Below are 25,996 nucleotides of genomic sequence, written 5' to 3'. Positions count from 1 at the left end.
CTTGACAAAGAATTCTGTTTAGGCCAAAAGCCAAGGTCCTTAGGACGATATCACAGAGACAATTCCATGAACATGAGATATATATTAAAAAAAAAACAGTAATGGCCACAATCATCACTATTAGTACATACACACACATGCAAGGCAGGAATTATATCCTCATAGATATGAAGACAGAAATCATTATTTATGCATGGCTTGGTAGGAATAGGAACTCTAAAGTAAACATCAATTAAAAAGCAATTAGAATTAATAAGATAACCATGTGAAGTGATTATGTACAATATAGAAAAATTAATAGTGTTCATGTATACCTGCTGTAGCAACTTAAAATGGAGAAATTCCATTTAAAATAAATATTAAAATACAATATACTTAGGAACAACTTTAATAAGAAATATCAGGTAAGAGAAAACTAACAACCTAATGGTATACAAAAGAAGTTTCAATAAATTGAGAGTCAAAGGACTGGACAGGCAACTAAATAGTGTAAAGATGTTGATTTTTTCAAATTAATGTAGAGGTTCAGTGAAATTCCAACCAAAATCACAAAATAAAACTTTGCCTCTCAACGACTATTCTAAAATTCACCAGAAATAAACAGGCAATCACCTGATTTTTAAAAAAGCTTTGAAAAATTAAAGCTTGGAAAAGACGGAGTAAAAGCTATGAGTAATCAATGGAAAAAGAAGAGTAACTCAGAAATAGTGCTTATATATATATACAAGAGCTTAATAAGCTACAGGAAAAAACCCTGTTTTCTGATTATTTACATCTTGTTGGGCATTATGCTAAGAACTTTACATATTATTTTTAATCCTAAGACATCTTCATTGAGCAGGCATTTATTATTTCCCAAAGAGAAATAAACTGAAAAAAACTCCAACAGTTGCCTAAATTCATGTCCAGTCAATGGCAAAGCTAAGTCTTGATTCTGGTCAATCTGCCTTCCAAGTCTTCTCTTTTCACTGTTCCTTGCTAAAAGGAGGCATCACAAATACACAAGGAAGAAAATAGATTATCCAGAAAGTAGTGAAAACTGACTACATTTTGGAGGGGAAAAAAATCCTCCCTTTATACCATCTATTAAAAGAAATATAAAATGGATTAAATAAGAATTTTTCATATGTTTTCACAATATTAACAATTAATTCATAAAGCAAAAATATTTTCTGAGTATTTATTAAGTGTTCTAGGTAGTACTCTAGGTATTAGCAATACCACAGTTAATATAAAGTTTAGATGAACATTTATAATTACCAGAATACTGACCTAAGCTTTACATAGAAAAGAACATTATGAGAATAAATGTAACACAAGTCACAAAGGCAAAGGTCAACAGTTAGAACCTCAACAGTTAAAATCTGCATTACAGAAAATAAAGTAAAAACTGAAAATGACACACAAAGGATTACTCATTATCACATAAATCATTTAGAACCTATGAGTAAAACACAAGCAAATAATTCACAAATCAAAAATTAACAGATTTTTAAATGTCCAACTTACCTAATTAAAGAAATATGAATTAAACATAAATAAAAGTATAAACAGCTTCAACTGCCCTGTTAAAAGGTAGAGTTTCAACATGATTCAAAAACATTTAAAATGTATTTGCTAGGAAAATATAAACAAAATAAACAGAAATGATAATAATAAAGCAAACCAGAATTCATAGAAAAATGCCTCAGGATGAAAGAGCTATTTTTTTAATTAATGAAGGGAATTATGAACAAAGAAGGTAAGTAAAATGGTTATTAGCACTACAGCATTAATCAGCATAGCATCCAAGTACTAAAAGCAAAAGCTGTTAGAAATAAAAGCCTGACAAAACTACAGTCATTCTGAAATAGTAAAGCTCATCCCTCAGAAATGCACAGACCAATAACACAAATAACAAGGAGATACATTAGAACCTAATTCTCAAAATGAAGAAGAAACACATGGTTATATTTCAAATGGCCGAGGGAGAATTTTAAAAGTGGTGGCATACTAGGCTGTAAAGAAAATTTCAAATTTGTTCACAAAAAGCAGGAATATTGCACCTCTAATTCTCTACAATAAATTGAAACTCATTGTAAGCATTTTTAAATGTAATTTCTCACATACCAAATATTTAAAGATGAAAAAAAAATCTTGGAAGACCAACACTTTTGTGTGGTTAGAGGTGTAAAAGCCGTAAGGTCAAGGACCATGGATTCAACACCACGTCCTCAAATTCACAAATGGTGTCTGCCACCATAGTATGACTGATCCAGTCTTTTTTCTTAAAGATTCTGGTTAAGTCAAAATGCATGGAAAATTTGCCACAATATTCTAAAAACTTTTCTTATAAAAAAATCAAGCTGATTTTCTTATTTCAATTTTATGTCAGAAAGGCTAAATACCTTCTTGTGCTTTTCAATAATTGCTTTCCATTATCTCTATACTAATAAATTTATGATAAATGTCTATAAATTGCTACACACTCTTGCTTTGGAGTTTAGAATTTCAAGCATTAGGAATGTATTATGGTGTACATATAGTAAGAGAATATATTATGTAATGCCCCCAGTGGGCTTTTGGGCAATATCCCAAAATAAAGCACATTAATATTTCAGCAACATATGAATGTTCATTTTAATGAGATAAATAAATACTATGAAAAGCCTAATGACAACACTGATCCAGTTCTGCTGTCAAATGAATTCAAGTCAGGTCAGGTTTTGTCTGCTAAACATGTTATCAAAAAACATTTGTTTTTCAGAGCTTTTGCTTTTTTTCAATTGGATTAAGCCTTGTAATTTCAATTTAACAAACACTCAATGAATTCCTAAAGTGTACAGAGTTCTGTACTAGAACTGACTGAGAAATGGAGTTGAGGATGCACAAGGGACTTGGGGTGATGGAGATGAGGATACTCTAAAGCTTGGAACCTACAACACAATAATCTATACTCCAAAGTATGATAACTTCCATTAAATTGGCCAAATTAGATACTAAACTTCATAGTTCAACAAATTTTCCTATATCAAAAAAGACATCAGATTACTAGAATGAATGGAAACTAGCTACATAAAAATGCTTGGCCAATATTTTGAAGTATACTGAATTACCAGAAATTCTACCATAGATTCTTGAAATTTCAGCTAACTACGATTAGAGTCTCTTAGGAGGCGAAATTAGAAACAACTCACTCTGATCTTGGATGTATATTCATTGTGTATGAGAATTCCCTTTCCATTATATATAATATTCAGAAAAAGTCAACCCAAACCCACAGTTAATGGTTAAGTAAAAATTAGCTTAATACGGTTATATCAGAAAATATAGAAGTTAATTGCTCACAACTATCACAGAAATATATTTTAAATAATGTATACATTGAAAAAGTATATCTAATACAGGATTACCAAAAATTAGAACCTAAATTATAACTGCTGATTCCTAAAGATTCAAGAATCTTGTTTTCAGTATGTGTTTCTCTAAACAATTTTTTTCAAAAAAATTTCATAAAAGATTGTCAAACTAAAAATCAGCCTCATTAGAAAAGTCAAAAATACATTTTAAAAAACCATAACATGGTTAAAGGGTCTATAGTCTTCTAAGCTTCCAAGAGGCCCAGAAAGAACAAGAGTTATCTTCAAAGGAATTACACTCTTACCTAAGAAGTAACAAATTTTAACAAATTAACAAATTTAATTATCTGATAACAACTGAGCAGTTAGACTGGAAAAGAAAAGCTTAAGAAGTTATATTCAGCCAATAAACATGTCAGAATAAAAAATTCTTCATTCTATACAAGATTCCAGCCCAAGTATGTCACCTGTTTCATTACCCTGTCTTAAAATTAACATTAAAAGAAAACAAAAGGAAATAAATGAAATAAAATGAAATAGTATCTTAATAAGAAAGCAATTTCTTTAGGAAAGCATATTGGCTAGGACATTAAAAAACATATTCCTATAATCAAGGAATATGAGTATTTTCAATGGAGATTTTCAAGTTAAAAGGCTTTTCCTACTGCCTCCTGTAGTCACATATAATTGTTCACAAAATTATAGAAATCGAGGACTATATGAATATTTTCAAAGGAGACTTTCCAATTCAAAAAGCTTTCTATGCCTCTTGTAGTCAAATACAATTATCAGCGAAATTACAGAAATCAAAGAATATATGAATATTTTCAATGGAGATTTTCAAGTCAAAAGACTTTTTCTACTGCCTCTTGTAGTCAAATACAATTGTCAGTGAAATTACAGAAATTAAATTAAATGACACTTATTTCAAAGAAAAATGAACATATTAAACATGCAAGAAATACAAATAAATACAGAAAATTTAAACACTGATTTTCTAAAACAACTTTGACATGAAGGTTTCTATTGCCTTTTTAAAAAGTAATTTAAAAAAACCAAACCTGCCATATTCGTGTAAGTCCATGTTCTAATTTCTTTTTTATGTAGCCACGATCAAAATTAGTCTCTTCAGTACCCATCATATTACTCCCTTCTGAAAATAAAAGGGTACACGGTTTTAGATTTGCTTCATAACATTTTTGTTTCCCAAGAAAATCCATTTTGGACTCTCATATGTTTTAAGTAAGCCTATGTAAAATATAGAAAATATGTTCAATATTTATACAACCAAAACAATGTCAAGAATAGGTATTAGGATTAAATTCAGTTGATAAAATAGATAAATCTAGACCCTTAAATGTTAAGTACTGTACATCTAAGACCACTTAGTTCTTTTGTGACTGGAGCTAGGATTCCAACTTGAGTAGTGTGGTCCCAGAGACCAGGTTCTCAATTAATTACATACTGCCTACTACCAGGGCACTACACGACCAACTAACCCAATTATGAATTAATATGCATGTTAACAAGAGTACAGATTGCAGAACTTGCTCATGCAGTGAGGTGATAATGAATATATTTTATATTTTTCATGGCCCAGAATAGTTTTACCCATTCCAGATAATCATTTAAGAATGTCCAGTTCAACAGGTAAGATCAATGACCTTGGTCTTAACAAATCTCAAAACAAATCTCCCATAAAAGCAACTGAAAATACACATATACGTTTCCATTAAAAAGAGTATGGCCATTTTGCAAATAAACTGTGGGAACAACTGCAAATATTATTTCATTCATAGGCTGGCAGGCTGTCTGTCCACAGGTAAGTAGCAAAAGGTCCTTGTAGAAGTCAGACCCCAAATATGTATCTAATGTACCTCGGACCACGCCTACAGCTTAAGCCTTAATATCTGTATGGACTGGCTATTAGGGACCCAGCAGCACAGGGCAGTGAACCTGAACTACTACAGCTTTAAGGTTTTATTTCAAAATGCCGAAGTGTTAGGATGGCAATAGTATCACTGTAGGGTTACAGCAGATGACTCGAGAGACCGTTTCAGCTTTATGAAGTTCTATGAAGAGTCATTTTCAAACTGCTGAATCCTACAATTCTATTCCTTAATATGAGTTTGAAAGGAATAATTTCAGGTGAATAAATGACATTTTAGAGTCCTAGACATTGTAAGCTAACTGCTAGACTAATCAGAGTCCTGAATATTCTTAAAATATACAGATTAGGGTCAAAGAATTTTCACAAAGAGACCTAAGGATATAAGGCTCAAAAAGTGTTTAAATCTGACTACACCCCAAAGATGGTAAAGTACATAAATTCATAATACATGTAAACTATTAGCCTGATGCAAAACTAAAGTTTCACCATGATGATTATATACTGTCCCCTAAACTCTTACATCTAAAGTATGCATTTATTTTCAGAGAACAGACTGGTAGTTGCCATAGGGGAAGAAAGCAAGGAAATGGGTAAAATAGGTGAAGGGGGAAAAAAATTAGTGAGAATGTCTGATATCTTAATTTGGGTGATGGCTACATGAGTGTATACACATGTCAAAATTCATCAAGCTGTACACTAAGATTTGTGTATTTTATGATATCTATCTCAATTTTTAAAAAGCAATAAAGTCCAAGGCTCAAAAAAGAAACGAAAGTGTTAAATTTTGTGCAAACCTTTTCCTTTAGTTTCTTCTCAAATAATGTACTAAAGAAGGTAAAAAAAGTGTTCAATGTCTTAAGTTTCCACATCGAGGAAAAAAATAAAGGTTGCCAAAACAGGATAAATTTTGCAGAAAATTGGAATCCCAGTGAACCAATGAATTCCTTACGTAATCTAAGATTTTTTTTAAAGGCCTATGGACATTCCATTACCATGATTATTTCATTATCCATTTCCTTTAATAATACTAAAAACAACCAGTACTTTACATTTTCTCTAAACTTCATAGCAAACCTGCAAGCAGATGTATTATATTACCCTATAGGGCTTTTTGTTTTGATTTTTAACCCACTATTTTAAAGAGCAAACAGAAGATAAAGTAGTAAATGGCAATCAAAATTTAAAGCCAGGTATCTGATGGCAAAGGTTGTACTCCCAAGGTAGTGCAGGGATGAAAGTACAGGAGTTGGGTAAAAACAGTCCACCAACCCTGCCTCAGCACCCACCACTTTCCTCCACTTCATCCCCCTTCTCTTCCTCCCCTTACCACCATCCCAACAATATTTTTAAGAAGATGACAATCCTTCCATAGAATTTTCCTCCTATTTTTTTGGTATCTGTATTTATGAGCAAACATTAACTTATTATTTGTTACACTACTGAAATACTACGTTTAATCAAACAAGATTTGGGCATTCCTGCACCCACCTGACCACAGAAACCAAGCACCTCAGAAATTAGAAGTTACTAAAATTACTTGATCAACTAGCTATATTAAATTGTTTGCAATATCAAAAACTTATACAGTATAATTTATTTAGCCCATATTAAACAAAATGCTGATAACATCATACTTTTAAAAGTATTTTGAATACTTAATCATAGCTATTGTTCAAGGATAATCATTTAAGATAGATAATTATAGAGACAGAAAAAAGGATGGCAGTGTAAGAAGGCAAGGCAAAAACCTCCTCCCCAAATCATAAAGAACACAAAAATACAGCAAATACAACTGGGCCTGAAATCAACCTGAAGACTGCAGAACTGACCACCCACATCTGAGGAAGAAGAGAAGACCCTGAAGAAAAGGGTAAAGCAGCAAAGCTGCGACCTGGCAGGACCCAAGCTCTCCCCCAACCCAGGCGGGAGGAAGAGGAACAGAACAGGGAGGGAGTAGAAGCCTGGGACCTCTTAACACCTGGCCCTGGAGGTCTGCTCCGGGAACACAAGCCCACATTGCATGGTGCCCTGGTGATTAGTGGGGCTGGACAACAGAGACAGGCAGAATACGCGGGGAGGCTGAAATCCCAGCAGCCTGTGGAGAATAGGCACGCTCCACAGACCCCCTGAAAAAGAAAGCAGAGTGGGCAGTTTGAAAGACTTCCCAGCAGTGAGAGGGATGCCAGAGGGGCAAGAATTGCACAGGACTCTGTTTAGGAGAAAAGCCAGGTGGACAATACCTCCCCAGCTGGCCCTCAGCACAAAAGGTTGGGAGCCCTCAGGAGCTTCAGACTGTCTATCCCCCTTGCTGGCAACACAGGCTGGAGACTTCTTGCAGTGGTGCACAGCCTGCCGGCTAGCAGTGAAATCAACCTTTAAGACCAAGTAGTTCTGTTTTATTTTGGGACAGCCGAGTAGCTGCGTGAAGAGTCAGTACGGGGAGCTCTTTTCCCCAGCAAGTGCCCATCCTGCTCACTAGCAGCCCCTGCCATCACAGCAGGCTGGGTGGAGGGTGGCTCCACCCACAACAGCTCCAGCCCCACAGGCAGGTACACACCTACAGCCCAGGAGAGCCCTTTCCTCCTAGCAAGAACAGGTCCCGTTTGCCAGCAACACCCACCACTGCAGCAGGCCTGGCAGACAAAGGTTCCGCCCACAATAGCTCCAGCCCAGCAGCCATGCGGGCATGTGTGTGGCCTGGCCCCAAGAGCTCCTTCCTCCTGGCAGGCACTGGTTCCACTTGCCTATGGCCTCCGCCACTGTGGCAGGCTGGAGAGAGAGCAGCTCCATCCATAGCAGCTCCAGAGAGTATTCTCCCAGCTCCCATAATCAGCTGACAGCCCACACATCCCACCTGATAGCAGAACACTACACAGCAAGACAGACAGGTGCCACAACCACTGCACACCAAGAGCTGTGCCCGCTCCCACCCCACAGGAAATCGAGTTTCTGGGCACTTGAGGGCGCCACCTACACAAATCTATTATCCCATTAAGAAACACTAAAAAATAATGATGAGACAGAGGAATTTGGTCCAAGAGAAAATTCAAGAAAAAACACCAAAAAGAGGGCTTAATGAAACCAAAATTACCAATCTTCTCAACAAAGAATTCAAAATAAAAGTCATAAACATGCTCTTGGATTTACAAAAAGTATTCAAATTCTCAGGAAGGACTTCAACAAAGAGAAGAAATCCTCAAAAAAAAGTCATTCAGAGATAAAGAATACAGTATATGAAAAGAAACATACAACGGAGGGATTTAAAAGTAGATTAGATGAGGGAAACGAGATGGTAAATGAAACAGAAATCAGAGAAAAGGAGAAAAAAGAAGCTGTGTGACCAATGAAACAATATTTGCAATATAGGGGTGTAAGTCCGGGGAAAGGAAATTCCGGGGCAAAATACCCCTAAAAACCAAAATCAGTCAAAGGGAGAAATAAAGTTTAAAACTTGTTTATTGCTCACAAACTGCAGTCCCAGTCCGTCTTTCTTCTCTGCTCCAGCAGCAACCACACCAGCCCTCCCCCTCACCTCTCAGGTACAGATAAGCCCTCTGTTGCCCAGGTAATCATCCATGACATGGAGATGAACTTCTCCATCCCTGAGGAAAGATGAAAATGCACTAAAGCCATACTTCTTTCCACATCTGAAAGTCTTTTGATATGCAGATATACTAAAGCCAGGCAAGATATTCTGGAAATGTTTCAATTTTACCCACAATCCACCCTTCCAGAAATCTCGCCTTACAATTTTAGTCGATCCCCCTCTTCCGACCAATCTAGTAACATGCAATAGCAACAGCAATAAAATCTTGATAATCCTCAAGCCAGAGGATTCAGCCTATGCAGATCAAGTAAATGTACTTTACAGCACAATCTCTCACTAAGCACAAAATACATTTCTACACTTGTTTACTCATTCCTAACAATCATGCTAGATTGCTTACCAAACATTAGACAAAGTCAAGCCTCTCTTTAAACATTATTTTCTTGACAACAGCAACACAATCATAATTCTCAAGTCAGAGGATTCAGCTAGGTTACTTTACAGCACAATCTCTCACTAAGCACAAAAATACATTTCTACACTTGTTTACTCATTCCTAACAATCATGCTAGATTACTCACAAAACTTTTGCCAAACATTAGACAAAGTCAAGCCTTTCTTTACAACAGCAACACAATCATAATTCTCAAGCCAGAGGATACAGCTAGGTTCAAAGTCCCATGCAGATTAAGTCCAAAACTCATCCATTCCAGCCATCACGCAGCAGCTGCAGCCAGGGGGCGCATTCAGGACACAAAAACCGTAGAAGCAAATAACCGTGATTGTCAGGGGCCAATTTGCTGTTATTACATATTGCTGTTATTATTATATTCTGCTGGAATACACAGAAGGCCAGCTTCCAGGCCTTTTCCCCAAGGTGCCAGAAGAGCCAGCCATCACCGATCCATGTGTTGAAATGTCCAGGGCCACATCCATTTTACTCCTAATTGCTGCACCCATCCTTGCAACACATGTCCAATAAAGTGGGTACCTCAATTGCTCTCAGTAACTGGCGACCAACCATAGGCTGCAGAGAGACGCTCTAGGCCCCTGTTGGTGGTTTGCTGATCTGCACAACGCGCAAGGCACTCCTTCCGGGCTCGGATGACTTCTTCAAAGGTGAAAGACAAGCCACACTAATGGGCCCACATTGTCCTGTGAGGTGTCTGTGCCACGCCACTCCGTGGCCTTTGGGTCCAGTCTCGCACCCACCCCGTGATGGGATAGGAGGTTATTACCTTGGTCGGAGCTGTTCCGGTGATGGGCTCTATAACCAGCAAGCCGTGGTACACAGCAGCCAGTTGCTTCTCTATCAAGGTGACCTGGACTTCTCCTTTCCATGGTTGTGGCCAGGAACCAGCTGGCAGCAAGAGCAGCAGCAGTGGCAGAAGCAGTAGCCTTAGGCTCAGGCCATGGGCTGGGGTCGACGTGGCCAGCAGCGGTTGTGGCACCTCCACGACCACACGAGTGTAGACACATGTCCCTCGGCACGAGCACCACTTCTCCCCATCATTTCTAGGGGCGGCCCTCCCAAAGGTCACACCCATTATGACAGATTTCGGGTTCACAGGAACCCTGCTGACTAGGCCAACTGTAAGTCTGGGGAAAGGAAATCCCAGGGCAAAATACCCCTAAAAACCAAAATCAGTCAAAGGGAGTGTAAGTCCAGGGAAAGGAAATCCTGGGGTAAAATACCCCTAAAAACTAAAATCAGTCAAAGGGAGAAATAAAGTTTAAAACCCGTTTATTGCTCACAAACTGCAGTTCCAGGCTGTCTTTCTTCTTTGCTCCAGCAGCCACACCGGCCCTCCCCCTCACCTCTCAGGTACAGATAAGACCTCAGTTGCCCAGGTAATCACCCATTGATATGGAGATGAACTTCTCTACCCCTGAGGAAAGATGCAAATGCACTAAAGCCATCATACTTCTTTCCACCTCTGAACGCCTATTGATATGCAGATATACTAAAGCCAGGCAAGATATTCTGGAAATGTTTCAATTTTACCCACAAGGGTTATCAGAAGAAAAAGAGAGAAAAAGGGACAGAAAGTCTCTTTGATGAAATAATTGTTGAAAATGTCCCCAATCTGGGGAAGGAAATAGACACTCAGGTCATGGAAGCACAAAGATCACCCAACAAAAGGAAGCCTAGGAAGACAACAGCAAGACATAATAATTAAAATGGCAAAGATCTAGGTCAAGAACAGAGTACTGAAAGCAATCAGAGAGGATAAAAAAAGGGCACATGCAAAGAGAGCTCATCAGGCTATCAGAAGACTTCTCAGCAGAAACCTTATAGGTTGGAAGGGAGTGGCATAATATATTTAATGTAATGAAACAGAAAGGCCTCCAACCAAGAATTCTCTACCCGGTAAGATAATCACGTAAATTTGAAGCAGGGATTAAACAGTTTCCACATAAGCAAAAGTTGAGGGAATTCACCACCACCAAACCATTTCTACAAGATCTCTTACAGGGACTGCACTAGACAGAAATACACCTAAGGCTAAATAGCTGTCACCAGAGAAAATAAACCCACAGTAAAGGGAACAAAATTAAATCAACTACTCACAAAGTTAGTCAGGGGATACACAAAGAGTGCAGAAATATGACACCAAATATACAAAGTGTGGAGGAGAAAGAAAGGAGGAAAAAAAAGGATCTTTAGATTGTGTTTGAAATGGAGTAATAAGAGATTTAAGATAGACTGTTAAATAGTAAGGAAGCTATCCTTGAACCTTTGGTAGCCACAAATCTAAAGCCTACAATGGCAGTAAGTATATATCTATCAATAATCACCCATGAATGCACCAATCAAAAGACACAAGAGTTGCAGAATGGATAAAAAAACAATACCCATCTATATGCTGCCTACAAAAGACTCATTTCATACCCAAAGACATACAGAGACTAAAAGTGAAGGGATGAAAAAAAGATATTTCATGCAAATAATAGAAAAAAACAAGAATAGCAATAATTTTATCAGACAAAATAGATTTCAAGACAAAGAAGGACAATACATAATGATAAAGGGGTCAGTCCCACAAGTGGGTATAACCATTATACACATGCACCCAATATAGGAGCACCTAAATATGTGAAACAAATCCTAACACAATTAAAGGGGGAAATAGAATGCAATGCATTCATTTTTTTTTTCCTGAAAATTTTTTTTTTGTTATCATTTATCTACAATTACATGCAGAACATTATGTTTACTAGGCTCCTGCCTTCACCACAATGCATTCATTTTAAGAGACTTCAACACATCACTCACACCGACAGACAGACCACTGGACAGAAAATAAGGAGACAGAGGCACTGAACAATACATTACAACAGAGGAACCTAACAGAAATCTACAGAACACTCCACCCAAAAGCAGCAGGACACACATTTTTCCCAAATGTGCGTAGAATGTTTTCCAGAACAGATTAACACACTAGGCAACAAAAAGAGCCTCAATAAATTCAAAAAGATTTAAATTGTACCAACTAGCTTCTCAGACCACAAAGGTATGAAACTAGAAATAAATTATGCAAAGAAAACAAACAGGCCTACAAACACACAGAGGCTTAACAACATGCTCCTAAATAATCAATGGATCAATGACCAAATAAAAACAAATCAAGCAAAATATGAAGACAAAAAGACAAAAATGAAATAAAAACATACCAAAACCTTTGGGATACAGCAAGGGTAGTTTTAAGAGGAAAGTATACAGTAATACAGGCTTACCTCAAGAAACAAGAACAATTCTAAATGAACAGTTTAAACTCACAATTAATTAAACTAGAAAAAGAACAAATGAGGCCCAAAGTCAGTAGAAGCAAGGACATAATAAAGATCAGAGCAGAAATAAATAAAATTGAGAAGAATAAAACAATAGAAAGAATCAATGGAACTAGGAGCTGGTTCTTCAAGAAAATAAACAAAATAACCCCCTAGTGAGACTTATCAAGAAAAAAAGAAAGTGCACACTCATAAAGAGAATCAGAAATTAAATTTAAAAAATCACAAAAAATACCACAGAAATGCAAAGAAAATACTATGACAAATTACATTTGTCATATTGGCTAACAAATTGGACAACGTGGAAGAAATGGACAACTTTCTAGAAAAACACAACCTTCCAAGACTGACCTAGGAAGAAACAGAAAATTTGAACAGACCAATTACCAGCAATGAAATCAAACTGGTAATCAAAAAACTACTTAAGAACAAAATTCTTGATCCAGATGGCTTCACAGCTGAATTCTACCAAACAATTACAGAAGGGCTAATATCCATCCTTCTTAAAGCATTCCAAAAAGTAGAAGAGTAGGGAATACTTCCAAACTCATTCTATGAGTCCAGCATCACTCTAATACCAAAACCAGACAAAGACAACACAAAATAAAAGAACACTTCAGACTAATATCCCTGATGAACATAGATGCAAAAATCCTCAACAAAATACTAGCAAACTGAATTCAAAAACACATCAAAAAGATTATCCATCATGACCAAGTAGGATTTATTCCAGGGATGCAAGGATGGTACAATATTTGAAAATCAATATCATAAACCACATCAACAAAAAGGACAAAAATCACAGGATCATCTCAATAGATGCTGAAAGAGTGTTTGACAAAATTCAAAATCCATTCATGATAAAAACTCTCAATAATATGAGTATAGAGGGTATGTACCTCAACTTAATAAAGGACATATATGACAAACCCACAGCCAACATCTTACTTAATAGCAGAAAGCTGAAAGCTTTTCCTCTAATATCAGGAACAAGACAAGGATGCCCACTCTCACCACTTTTATTCAACATAGTACTGGAGGTACTAGCCATGGCAGTCAAAGAAATAAAATGCATCCAGATTGGTAAGGAAGAAGTTAAACTGTCACTGTTTTCAGACGACTTGATATTACATGTAGAAAACACTAACAATGCCACCAAAAACTATTAGAACTAATAACTGAATTCAGCAAAGTAGCAGGATACAAAATTAATACACAGAAATCTGTTGCATTCCTATACACTAACAATGAATCAGCAGAAAGAGAAATCAGGAAAACTCCATTTACACATGTATCAATAATAATCAAATACCTAGGAATAAACCTAACCAAGGAGGTGAAAGACCTATACTCTGAAAATTACAAGACACTCATGAGAGAAACTGAAGTAGACACCAATAAATGGAAATACATCTCATGCTCATGAATAGGAAGAATTACTATTGTCAAAATGGCCTTCCTGCCTAAAGCAACCTACATATTCAATGTAATCTCTATCAAAATACCAACAACATTCTTCAACGAACTAGAATAGTTCTAATATTCATATGGAACCACAAAAGACCTTGAATACCAAAGCAATCCTGAGAAGGAAGAACAATACTGGGGGGTTACACTTCCCAACTTCAAGCTCTACCACGAAGACACAGGAATCAAAACAATTTGGTACTGGCAGAAGAACAGACCCATACATCAATGGAACAAAATAGAGAACCCAGATGTAAACCCACAAATATATGGCCAATTAAGATATGATAAAGGAGCCAAGGATATACAATGGAAAAAAAGACAGACCTCTTCAACAACTGGTGTTGGCAAAACTAGACAGCTACATGTAGGAGAATGAAACTGGATTATTGCCTAACTCCACACACAAAAGTAAACTCAAAATGGATCAAAGACCTGAATGTAAGTCATGAAACCATCAAACTCTTAGAAGAAAACATAGGCAAAAATCTCTTGAATATAAACATGAGCAACTTTTTCCTGAACACATCTCCTTGAGCAGGGAAACAAAAGCAAAAATGAACAAATGGGACTACATCAAACTAAAAAGCTTTAGTACAGCAAAGGACACCATCAGTAGAAAAAAAAGGCATCCTCCAGCATGGGAAATATACTCAAAAATGACTTATCTGATAAGGGGTTAACATCCAAAATGTAGAAAGAGCTCACACACCTCAACACCCAAAAAACAAATAACCCAATTGAAAAATGGGCAGAGAATCTGAACAAACACTTCTCCAAAGAAATTTGGATGGCCAACAGGCACATGGAAAGATGCTACACATCACTAATCATCAGGGAAATGCAACTAAAACCACAATGAGGTATCACCTCACACCAGATAGGATGGCCAACATCAAAAAGACTAGGAGCAATAAATGCTAACGAGGATGCGGAGAAAGGGGAACCCTCCTACACTGCTGGTGGGAATGTATAGTTTAACCATTGTGAAAAGCAATATGGAGGTTCCTCAAAAAACTAAAGCAGACTCACAGACTCAGAGAAGGGACTAGTGGTTACCAAAGGGGAGGTTGGGAACGGTGAGTGGGGAGGGTAAGGGGATTAAGGGGCACTATAATTCACAATCACAACATAGGTAGGTCACAGAGAAGGCAGTACAGCACAGACAAGAGAAGTAATGACTCTACAGCATCTTACTACACTGATAGGATTTGATAATATGGGTGAATGTCAAAACCACAATGCTGTTCATGTGAAACCTTTATAAGATTGTATATCAATGATACTTTAATAAAAAACATAAAAAGATAACATAATTATACAATTGAAGTAATTTAAATATAATGCCTATTTAATTTCTCAAAGATTTCTTCTTTATTTAGCTGATTGTACCACAATCACTTAAAGTTGCTTTTTTCCATTGAAAGAGTAATAGTTTAAATATTTTTAGTGGAAATTTAGGTCTTGTTGCATTTTCAGGAAGAAAAATATCAGTATAATTATTAATTCTTAGAACTTGGCTTTATTTGTATAACTTGAAAAATAGTAAATAGATTTAATATTGAACTTTAGCATTAATTTAACAGTAAATTTGGACAAACCAATATCTTACCTAGTTTGCAACTAATGTTTTTTTAAGCTCTTTCTTAATAATTAAGTCCTAAGGTCATCATGACACATTCCTAGAAACTAGTAGGTTAAGAAGTCCTTTGGTGCAGTTCATCCCCAAAGGTGATTGAGCTTTTATACTAGCTGAATCACTTTCTTCAGTTAGCATTTAACCTCTGTCACTATAGTCCCTGAAATTCTAAAAGCATGGCTATCCCTTTTCTTTCTCCTTACTCCAGAAATATGGCATATTCACAGTTCAGTTATTAAAACAAAATAATTTCCTACCAGAAGTGGAAGTAGTATCCTCATTGTCATGCTTTTCATGCCATTCCATAGTCCTGTAATAGCTGAGCATAACTTCCCACAGTGCTTTGCAGAGGTCAGCAAGGCATGGAATATAGCTGTCTGGTGTAACATGCTAAAGAAAATGAGAAGAGCCCACTTTCAAGTTATCATGTTTACTCTAATCAAAATAAAATGTTATTAATCAAATTCTTTTAAGCATTAGACATAAGAAAGTGTCTTCCACTGACTTATCTAAAGAAAAAATTCAGTGACAAGAAAATGTTCAGTATTTCTCATTTTAACATGACTTTTTAGTATTCATTAGGAATATCAGTCCATATGTTATGAATAAAATTTTACTACAAATTCATATGCTACTGAATTAGAAGTGTTCTCATAAACAATACTGCAAAATTCCCCAAATGTTCCTCAAAGACATGCTCCTTGGCATGCAAATGCAGCTTTATCATCCTTGGACCTATGCCACAACTTATAAAAAGGAGGTCAGTTTTACAATACAATTATTTCAGTTGTATAAATTAAGTACCTTTGACAAGATCTAAATTCTTTTAAATCAAATGGATATTGATATTCCATATGTGATAATAAAATTTTTAAATAATTTTTTACTTAACACGGCTATCAAACAACATGTGGCTCCAAATCTTCTCCCTAATGGAAATGCATGGAGTTTTTTCCACTGCCATCCCTTGAAAAACTCAGTTTGTGATTTTAACCCTTTTCTCTACAGGTAGAGTGACTGCCTATATTGTTTTGCAGGCTGATCTATCGTAATGAGCATTTGCTCCATCATTTGAGATTTCCCAGCATTCTTCAGTTTGTAACCAATCTGCCGCAAATGATCTTGCTGATAAGATGCTGACTAATAAGACTCTAGTGTAAACCCTCCAACGTAAATAACTAGTAGAAATAAGCTGTAGCAAGTATAGCTATTGTGTGATCAATGCTCAGGATATCACAGTTGGTATAGCAGTCATTCTTCTTTCAAAATGTTTTATGTCAAATCTCTGACACTCAACTAGTAAAATGAGGTTGTTGAGCTCTGCAAGTCAGATTGCCCAAGTAGGCTTTATACCAAGAATGGTAAAATGGTTCAATCTTATAAAATCTATTGATATAATTCTCTATATTACTAGTTCTAAGGAGGTAAACCAAATGAATATCCCAACAGATGCTGAAAACACCTTTTGACAAAATTCAACAGCCATTCCTAATAGTAACTCATACACTTTTGTATGAATATTCCCTTAAAATGAAGAAATCTTTAAGGCATACCCACTGTGGTCAGGAACAGGACAAAAATTGATGCCCACTATCTCTACTCCTAATGAACAATGGATGTTCTGAGGTGCTGGCCAATGCAAATGGACTAGAGAAAACAAAAGCAAAAGACTAGGAAAAGAAGAAATAAAACTATTTCTATGTGCAAGTGATATAATAATATACTTAGAATATAATTCCCTAGAGAATCAATGATAAAAAAAAAACAATAAAAGAATTCAGCAAGGTAGCAGGCTATAAAATTACCATGCAAAAACTAGTACCACTGATATACACAAAAAAAACTATTTAGAAGAAACACTGAATAAGAAACCTCAATTTATACAAGCAACAAAAAAGATTAAATTTTTAGAAATAAACTTTAAAAAAATGATCCAAAACTTTACAAAGAAACCTGAAAAACATAAAAGTAGATGAAGAAATGGACAGATACCCCTTATTCTTGGTTAGGATGTCACAACATCACCAAAATGTCAGTTCTCTGTAAGTTAATTAATGAATTATCTGAGATACTTATTTTTTAAAAAGTCCAGAAACAGATCCAGCCTCATATAAAAATACAGTATGTGATAAAGATGGCATTTCATATCACTGAGGTAAAGACAGTCCTTTTCATAAATAGTGTTGGGGCAACTGGATACTCAGTTGGAAAGAGACAAAACTAGACCCACTCTTCATACCATACATAAGAATAAATTCAAATGGATAAGAGAGCTAAGCATAAAAAAACTATACCAGCAGTAGAAGAAAATGAGTTAATTCTTCTCTCAGCTTGATATACAGAAAGGCTTCAAATTAAATGACTCAAAATTCAGAGATAATAAAAGTAAAATCTGGTAAATTTTACTACATAAAAATTTTTAAAAAGCATTTGCATGGCAAAAAATAAAAAAAGCAAAGTCAAAAGACAAACAACAAATTTGAAAACATATTCACAACATATATCACAACAAAGAGTTTAACATCCCACATTTATAAAGAACTCTTAGAAGTTCGGGGGAAAAGACCAAAAATCCTACAGAAAAATGGGAAGAAGGCACTTCACAAACATATAGAAAAATGGCCCTCAAACATAAGAAAACACGTCCAACTTCACTCATAATAGGGCAAATGTAAACTAAAACTATAGTAAGATACAAATGCTCACCCATCAGATGAGCGAAAATCTTAAAATTAACCAACATTCTCTCCTTGACCAAACTCCAGCCAAGATTCTTTGAGCTCTCTTCTCAACTTGGCCTCGATCTTGGCCTACAAAGACTTGAACGGAGCACTAAAGAACTCAAGGCCACATACTTAGGATGACCCTAGTTGCCCTAAAAGTGCTTGCCTGAGAAAACTCAAGGCTGCCAAAAAACTCACCATTTGCTCCAGCCAACACCTGAAGTAGGGCCGTCACCTCTCAGTCTCTGAGGGAGAGGGTAGGAGCCTAACTTCCATAAGTCCCAGTTAGCAAACCCAAATGGGGTTCACATGGACCAACCATCCCTGCTTCCTGGTTTTTGTTAACTGCATCACTTCCCTGCATCTGAGCCCCAGCTCACTCCTCTCCCTACACCCTTATTTTCCCTTTCACACACCCAGTCTCCTCTGTACATATGGAAGTTGAGTTCTGTTCAATCTGGATTCATTTTCCTTCGCAACAGTATACTACTAACAAATCTGTCCATGCCACTTTCATTAGTGTCTGGCTTTATCTTTGACACCTCATGTACTCTGTTGGCAAAGCTGTGGGAAAAAACAGGTACTCTCAGACACTGCTGGTGGGAATGCAAAATGATACAGCCCTACAGAAGAGAATCCAACATTGTTTAACAAAGCAACATGTTATTTTCCCTTTGATAAAGCAATCCCATCATCAAGAATTTATTCTGAAGATATACTGCAAACAATGTAAAAATATATATGCACAATGTTATTTGTGCAGTGTTGTTCATTAATGTCATTCAAAGATTATTTTTAATTGAAAATATTGGGCTCTAAATATCCTAACACAGGAGCTAGGTTGAGTAAACAATCATTCATACACACAAAAGAGCACTATGCAACTGTGAAAAATAACAAGCGGATACATTCATTTCTTAAATTTTTAAATTAAAAAAAATTTCCCTTTCATTTGACATACATGTATGACAAAGGGAAAGATTTTAATGTTACATATATATTTGTCATAGAAACAGGAAAAAAAATGTATTTGTTTGCTTATAATCATAAACACAAGGAAGATAAACAAGAAAAAACTTGTTAGTTACCTATAAGAGGGGGATGAAGTGGAAGGCACGCTGGGGAGAGGGACATTTCCCTGAATACGCCAAATTGGCTCTAAGTACCTATTTACAGAAGAATTAGAACAGCTATGCAGATTTACATACGGCTTGCTGAGATCAACTTAAAATTTTTTTGTACTTATTCCATAATTTTGGGTAATTTTTAAAAAATTTTTCATGTTTACCTTTATAATTACTACCTTTACAATGAATTTTTTTCCATGGTTTACTTTTATACATTATTACACCTGACATGTCTCTAATACCCCAAACACATAATAAAAACAAATGCTGATAAACAAGATCAAGAAAATGCTAAAAGCAGATGGCAAAGAAAAGCAAAAATCACAAAAATGTTCTGGGCTAAAACTCAGTAAACATTCACCTGACTAAAAGTACTCTCATACAAATTAATTTTTTAAACTTTCATATACTGAATTTGGCATAAGTTTGTATTTATACTATGCAAATAAATTTAATCTAATTATATCCCAACATTCTTCCTGGTAGATGAAAGGAAAAACTTTGCTAGTCTTATTTTTTTCCCACAGAAAAATTATGACTGTACAAATAATTCTCTTATAGTCCATCAATTAATTTTTATTAAACTTGTCACAGTTTAACAAACCAGAAAATTGAAACTTGCAACTACTACCTTCTATTCTCCACCCAACCACTGTCTAGCTACATTATTTGCCTATTTACTTGAGGAAAAGGAGGTTCTTAACTGTGTTACCTCTTGATTTGCTGAAATTTTAATGGGTTTGGATGAGATATACATACATAAACATGTATGTAACTTATTTTTAAAGATGAAATTATTTAGTGACATTATAGCAAGCTTTCTCACCAAACTGATTCAAGGGCAAATAATTCACAGGTCTAGCTAAACCACTTACACATGCCTAAAAGTCTCCCAAAAGAATCCAAATTTTGTTATCTTCAAATATGTTCATATGTACAAACATAAGTCTATGATATACTGAGCACTAATTAATGATTCTTGCCCAAATTTATGTCCTAAAATAGAAACAAATGTAGAGAATCTTGTACTAAATACTTTAACAGTAAGTAGTTCAAGGAAAAAAGGGAAGGTGAGATAAATAAAAAATACTGTTTTCATTACACTTAAGCCCAGATATGTTCATCTCTGTACTTGAAGACTATGCTGGCAATAACAGTCATTTTATTGAAAAACTGGACTCCAGAAACCACTTCTGCCTATACCATGCAACCAACTGATACCAACTCTCACAGCAACAAATGCTTCTCATGTTTTTAATACCTCATCACTAAAATAATTTGCCATTAGTGTTCTCTCATTAATTTATAAAAATCACCACCAACCTCCAAATTTCAAATAGAGAATCTTAGTACACAAACATGGGTAAACTATCACTATAACAAAAGAGATTCAAAGAAGTCAACAAATAAAATAATTGCCTAAGTTTTCAAAAATAAAAGACAAGCCAAGAAGAGTTTCAGAGTTTCTGAATTAAGCCCATGAAACCTCCATTCAGACATCAATTCTTCTTCACACCAGCAGAGCACTAACAGAAAGAGGCTTACACAAGGAACTGGAAACTCTTGGGTCCCAGAAGGCTCCAGTACCACAATTTACCAGTCACATGCCCGGAGACAGTAAACCACTATGAATTTCAGTTTTACTTTCACAAAACACATGTTAGAGATTCCTAGATCTGCCTACCTCATCGTTACTAAATGATAAGGTTACTAAATATCTAATACTGCAACTCAGTTCAAATCTCGATTAAGGGGGGATTCACTTTTTATAAGACCAGGAATATCAAGACATAGGAGCACCATATTGTATTCCAGTTCTCTGTTCTTATCACTTATCTATAATAGCAATGCAAGTCTTAATTAATCATTTGAGAAAATATTCACATAGAGAGACACCTCAAAGAACTAAACAAGTCTTAAAATACTTCAAGAATATATGGGTTGCCTCTTTCATGTTTACCTGCAATCCACCCCCCATTACAAACACAAAAATCACCCAGCCATCTAAATTACATTGCTAGTTTTAAGAGTTCTTAGATTTGGGCAGCTGAGAGGCCTTGCCACTCTTGAGCCAGTTTCAAGTGATTAGAAAACCTCTCCACTTCCAGCCAAGAGAGGGAAGGCTGGTTAACCAGATAACTACAGCCGAAAGTAGAGGCACTCATTTGTCCCAGGATACATTAGAACAACCGAATCACCATACCGAAATCCACTTACAGCAAGCCTACAACACACTGCTCCTTTCACCTGCCCTATACTCTCCTCTCACGCCATTGCTCAGGATATTTCCTCTGTATGCCTGGACCTAGCCACATACATCATGCCTGCTGAAATCCAAGGCAAACTCAAAGTTGTAGTCTCCTCTTACAACAATATAGTTTTGCCTTCCTTACATCCCTGCAAGAATTATATTGACCCCATTGACACATTATGTTATTTGAATTTTTCTTATTCTACCTCTGATCATAATTAATGTGACCTTACTAAGTTACACGCTCCTTAGAGCCTTATTTATCTTTGCTGAGCTTAACTAATTACTTGACTAGCAAAAGCTGAGTAATGACAAGGGTACTGGTTTATACTCAGCAAGTCACAGTGCTAAGGAAATTGAATCTTGTGTCTTCTACCAGCTCTATGAAATGGTACAGGTCAGCTTGCTAGTTCACAAGTAGGATAGAATTTCAGACCCTTCACCATTCTTGACAATCCAGAGAGCAAATGACAGGGAAAAAGTAAGAGATGGGTAAACTTTATCTTTTGACCATTAAATTTTGAATTTTAAAAATTACCAAAACCTACTTTTTATTTTACTTTATTTAGAAATCAGCATATAATAAATACATAACAAAATTAGGTGGGAGATACATATATGTGATAAGAACAAATCTGACAGCTGAATTCTTATTCTAAAACTGACCTAATTAAGCACTCCAGCAAATAATATGGCTCCTCAAACTGAAACAGTTACTCTCTCTGACAAAATGTTCAAATCTGTAGCTTCTGGTACGAAAAAAAAAAGGTCCACTCACCTACCAACCAAATCAACCAAGTTAACTGCAATAATCAATGAAATGTCCCAATTTAATTTCCTTCACATCCTAAATATTCCAGAGTGATAAACAACATAAATTATTCTTGATATGCTACTGTCTGGTATCTGACAACTAAGCTATTAAATGCAAAATAATCAGCATTCATGTGCTCAGGGAAAGGGATAAAAAGCAGACTACTGATGAGTGTAGACTGAAACACACTTTCTAGAGGGCAATTCTGGTAATAGGAACCAAAACCCTTATAAATGCAAAGCCTTTCACAATGCAATTTCACTTCTCATTTATCCTAAGGAAATAATTAAAGATGTGTGCAAAGATTTAGCTTTAACAGTATTTACTGCAGTGTTGTTCATAATGACAAAAGCTGGAAATAACCTAAGCATCTAAGAATAGGAAACTGGTTAATTAATCCATAGGATCTCACAATGAAATACTGTCAAACCATTAAGTTATGAGGGTAGCATGCTGACTGAAATGGAAAATTGTTAACAACAAAGCAAGTGGGAAGAAAGTCATAAAACTGTGTGTATGACATAACCCTACTTTTAAAAGCTATTTGCTTGTATGTACATTAAAAGAACCAATTTTGCATGTAGAAATAATTTTTATTTTCTTCTTTTGGCTTATCAATATTTTCCTACAATTGCTTTAGTTGTATAATTTAAAATGTACATTTTTAAGAGTGAACATCATTACTTAATGATCGTTTAACTTTGTGCAACTACTTACATAATCTATATTATCTAACTGTAAAGACAATGAGTGATATGCAAACATATAACACTAGTTTGAGTCAGAAAACAGAAGAAAGGAGAATGAGACAGCTAATTCTATAGAAAACCCAAAACAAGATGGTTGCCACATATGAATATTAAGTTTAGCTCTGAATTTTCAGGCAGAGAGTTGTATACTCTCACACTATTTGATAAGAGAAAATATATTAATTCTTCACAACAAAGTACCCTGAGATTTAGAACAGAAACACATTTCTGACTCAAAAGAGAGATTTGTCTTTAGGTTTCTATACAAACATAAAAATAAACTGTATCTTCAACAGAGATCTTACTAAAGTTATCGATTGACCCCCAAAAGCTGACATTGAATTATAATTCAAAACCAAGAGACACTACTTACAAGAAGAAAAATTTTAGAGCTGAGAAGAATAGAATATCAGACCAGGCTTTAGTCTGTCTTTTTATGATGGATGCATATAAAGAACCTGTGAAAACACATAGCACAGAGAAGGTGCTCCTGCTGGTTTTCTTTTCCTCTTGCCTAACTTAAATTTGAAATGTGTCAACACCACAGCAATCAGAGACAGAGAGGAAAATCCAATTTAGTCAAAAACTTTACAAAATATCTCCAGTGTGCCACACTCTTGAGAAAACACATATTGAAATAATTTCAAAAAGATTTTCCTAAAAGAAAAACTACAAATTTCCCCAAAGTATTCCAATATTTTCAAGTTATTTCAAAAACAGAACTTAGAAAACTCAAAACTCATTAAGATCATTTGGAAATGAATGATTGAAAAATGGCTGGGAAAACTCAGCCAGCTTAGCCAGCTCTATTATCATAAAATTCATCAATAACATCCTATCTAGCATCTTAAAATAACCTCCCCAGGGAAACTCAAGTTACCAAAGAAATGTTGAACAATTTTTTTAGTGATGCATACTTCATACACTTTCAAATAATGTACAAAGGGTTTCTCTACAAGGTCCCTAAAAAAAGAGCTTTTACTTGGTGTCTTTAAAATCTCTCCATGAACTGGTAAAAACATGTAGGGTACATCTTTAGGGAAAATAAAATGATTACTATGCCCTTTTACATTGGCCCCATCCAGAAATAAGGTTTAATTGTCATTTGAAAATTTTGCTGCTGAGGATTAGTCATTTATTTGAGCTTCAAAATTATGTACTTGTTCTAAAAAGAACTTAAATTACTGATCTAAAAACTGTAAACCAGTACAGTGAAGAAAAACAGGGAAACCAAACTGAAAAATAAAACTGTACAAAGAAAGTTGTTTCTAATTAAATCATTTAGAACATATAGTTTAGTAAAGAAAGAAAAGCAAGTATATTCAATTGCAAAATGATTTCAAAAAGCTCAGAGCCAACTAAACTTTGAAACACAGAGCAATGGTGAGAGGACACAAGTAGCCACAATTTCATGATAGGAAGGGATGCCGCTGGGCCTGAGAACTTTGAAATTTTCTGTTTACCAGAGTAAATAAAAACAGAACACTAATTTTGCCCCAGCTCTATCTGTAAAGGGATATACAAAAAATAATTCATTCAATTTCATACTAACCCATTTAGTAATAGACTGATATCTGCGAGTGGTTTAAAATATTACTATGAGTAAGAACACGCAGATGATTGTATTTGTTCATTTCCAATCTCTTTCCATTTAAAGGAAACAAGTGTTTCCCATTTATAGGAACTCCATCCCTCTCACAACTCTGGTCAGTGTACCATATTATTATTTCATTTTTTAATGTTGTATTTAAACTCTGTCTATGCTTGAAGACTTCCTTCAAAATACTGCTGCTGTACAGAGGAAACCAACTGCCCAAATGCCTGGGTTTTTTCTTTCCACTTCCAAAATCTACCAATCAACACTCAACACTCTAGCAGTATCTCCCGATGATTCTGTTGCTTCTTTCTTAGCTGACATTCCATTGTCACAGAGGCTCTCATGTTAGGACATCCTCAATAATTATTATCAGTTATTTTAAATCAGGGCTAAAATGATACCCAATTGCCACACATTGAAAAACTCAGAACCTTACATTCTAATTCAAGCTCTTTCAAGAATTACATTTTTGCCTGAGTTGAGACATTCCAGATCCTTAATATATACTCTCACCAGGAAAACGTATTTACATTTCCTTCCATCTGCTTATTTATTAAACTTCTAAAAGTTCCCTCCAGTTGTCCTTCTCCTGAGCTAACCACCTTCATTTACAGCTCAGTTACAAAAAGTTCACATCTTTCATCAAAATAAATTAAAGAAATCTGATAAGAAATAACTTCTTCCTAATCTTACCTAGTTGAAACATGTCAAATATGACTCAATATTATAAAATAAATCATTATAAAATAGAGTAAAACTTAGGTTTCACAGAGATGTGCACATCCCTGTTAGCCTGTAACAGTGACTATGAGTGACTTAAATACTTCTAAGAGACCCGGGTCATTTCTGAACTTCCTTAATATTTTAATCCAGAAGAGAACCAAAGAAAATAGGCCCCCTTAAAATGCATCACACTGTTCACCTCATTATGCAGCTCCTCTAAATCTATTCTTTCAACATAAAGAATCTACTATATTTAATTCTGTTAAATCCTCTCCTCAGAAGAAATTTCTCCATGAGGCCATCATCAAAGTTTGCTACTATTCTTACCACTTCAAACC

The 25,996-nt window shown here is 35.4% G+C and overlaps 1 protein-coding gene across 5 annotated transcripts in view; it reads right to left on the bottom strand.

Annotated features, from left to right (window-relative positions):
• VPS50 (VPS50 subunit of EARP/GARPII complex) overlaps window positions 1-25,996 on the bottom strand; it is a 132,400-nt gene that overhangs the window by 58,841 nt on the left and 47,563 nt on the right. For 2 of the 5 annotated variants that reach the window (XR_005023483.2, XM_036879228.2), the window contains exons 13-14: window positions 15,932-16,064; window positions 4,400-4,491 (exon numbers count right to left, since the gene is read on the bottom strand). Coding sequence is in view for 1 of the 5 variants with exons in the window: in XM_036879228.2 (XP_036735123.1) it covers window positions 4,400-4,491; window positions 15,932-16,064 (225 nt within the window). In the remaining 4 variants the exon portion in view is untranslated. The remainder of the gene's footprint in view (window positions 1-4,399; window positions 4,492-15,931; window positions 16,065-25,996) is intronic. The other 3 variants (XR_005023484.2, XR_008998488.1, XR_005023486.2) reach the window with 3 other exon arrangements.

This window comes from Manis pentadactyla, chromosome 7, assembly GCF_030020395.1.
Source record: "Manis pentadactyla isolate mManPen7 chromosome 7, mManPen7.hap1, whole genome shotgun sequence".
Classification (NCBI taxonomy): domain Eukaryota; kingdom Metazoa; phylum Chordata; class Mammalia; order Pholidota; family Manidae; genus Manis; species Manis pentadactyla.
Note: the sequence above shows the minus strand (reverse complement) of the source record. Positions and strands in the feature narration are given on the sequence as shown.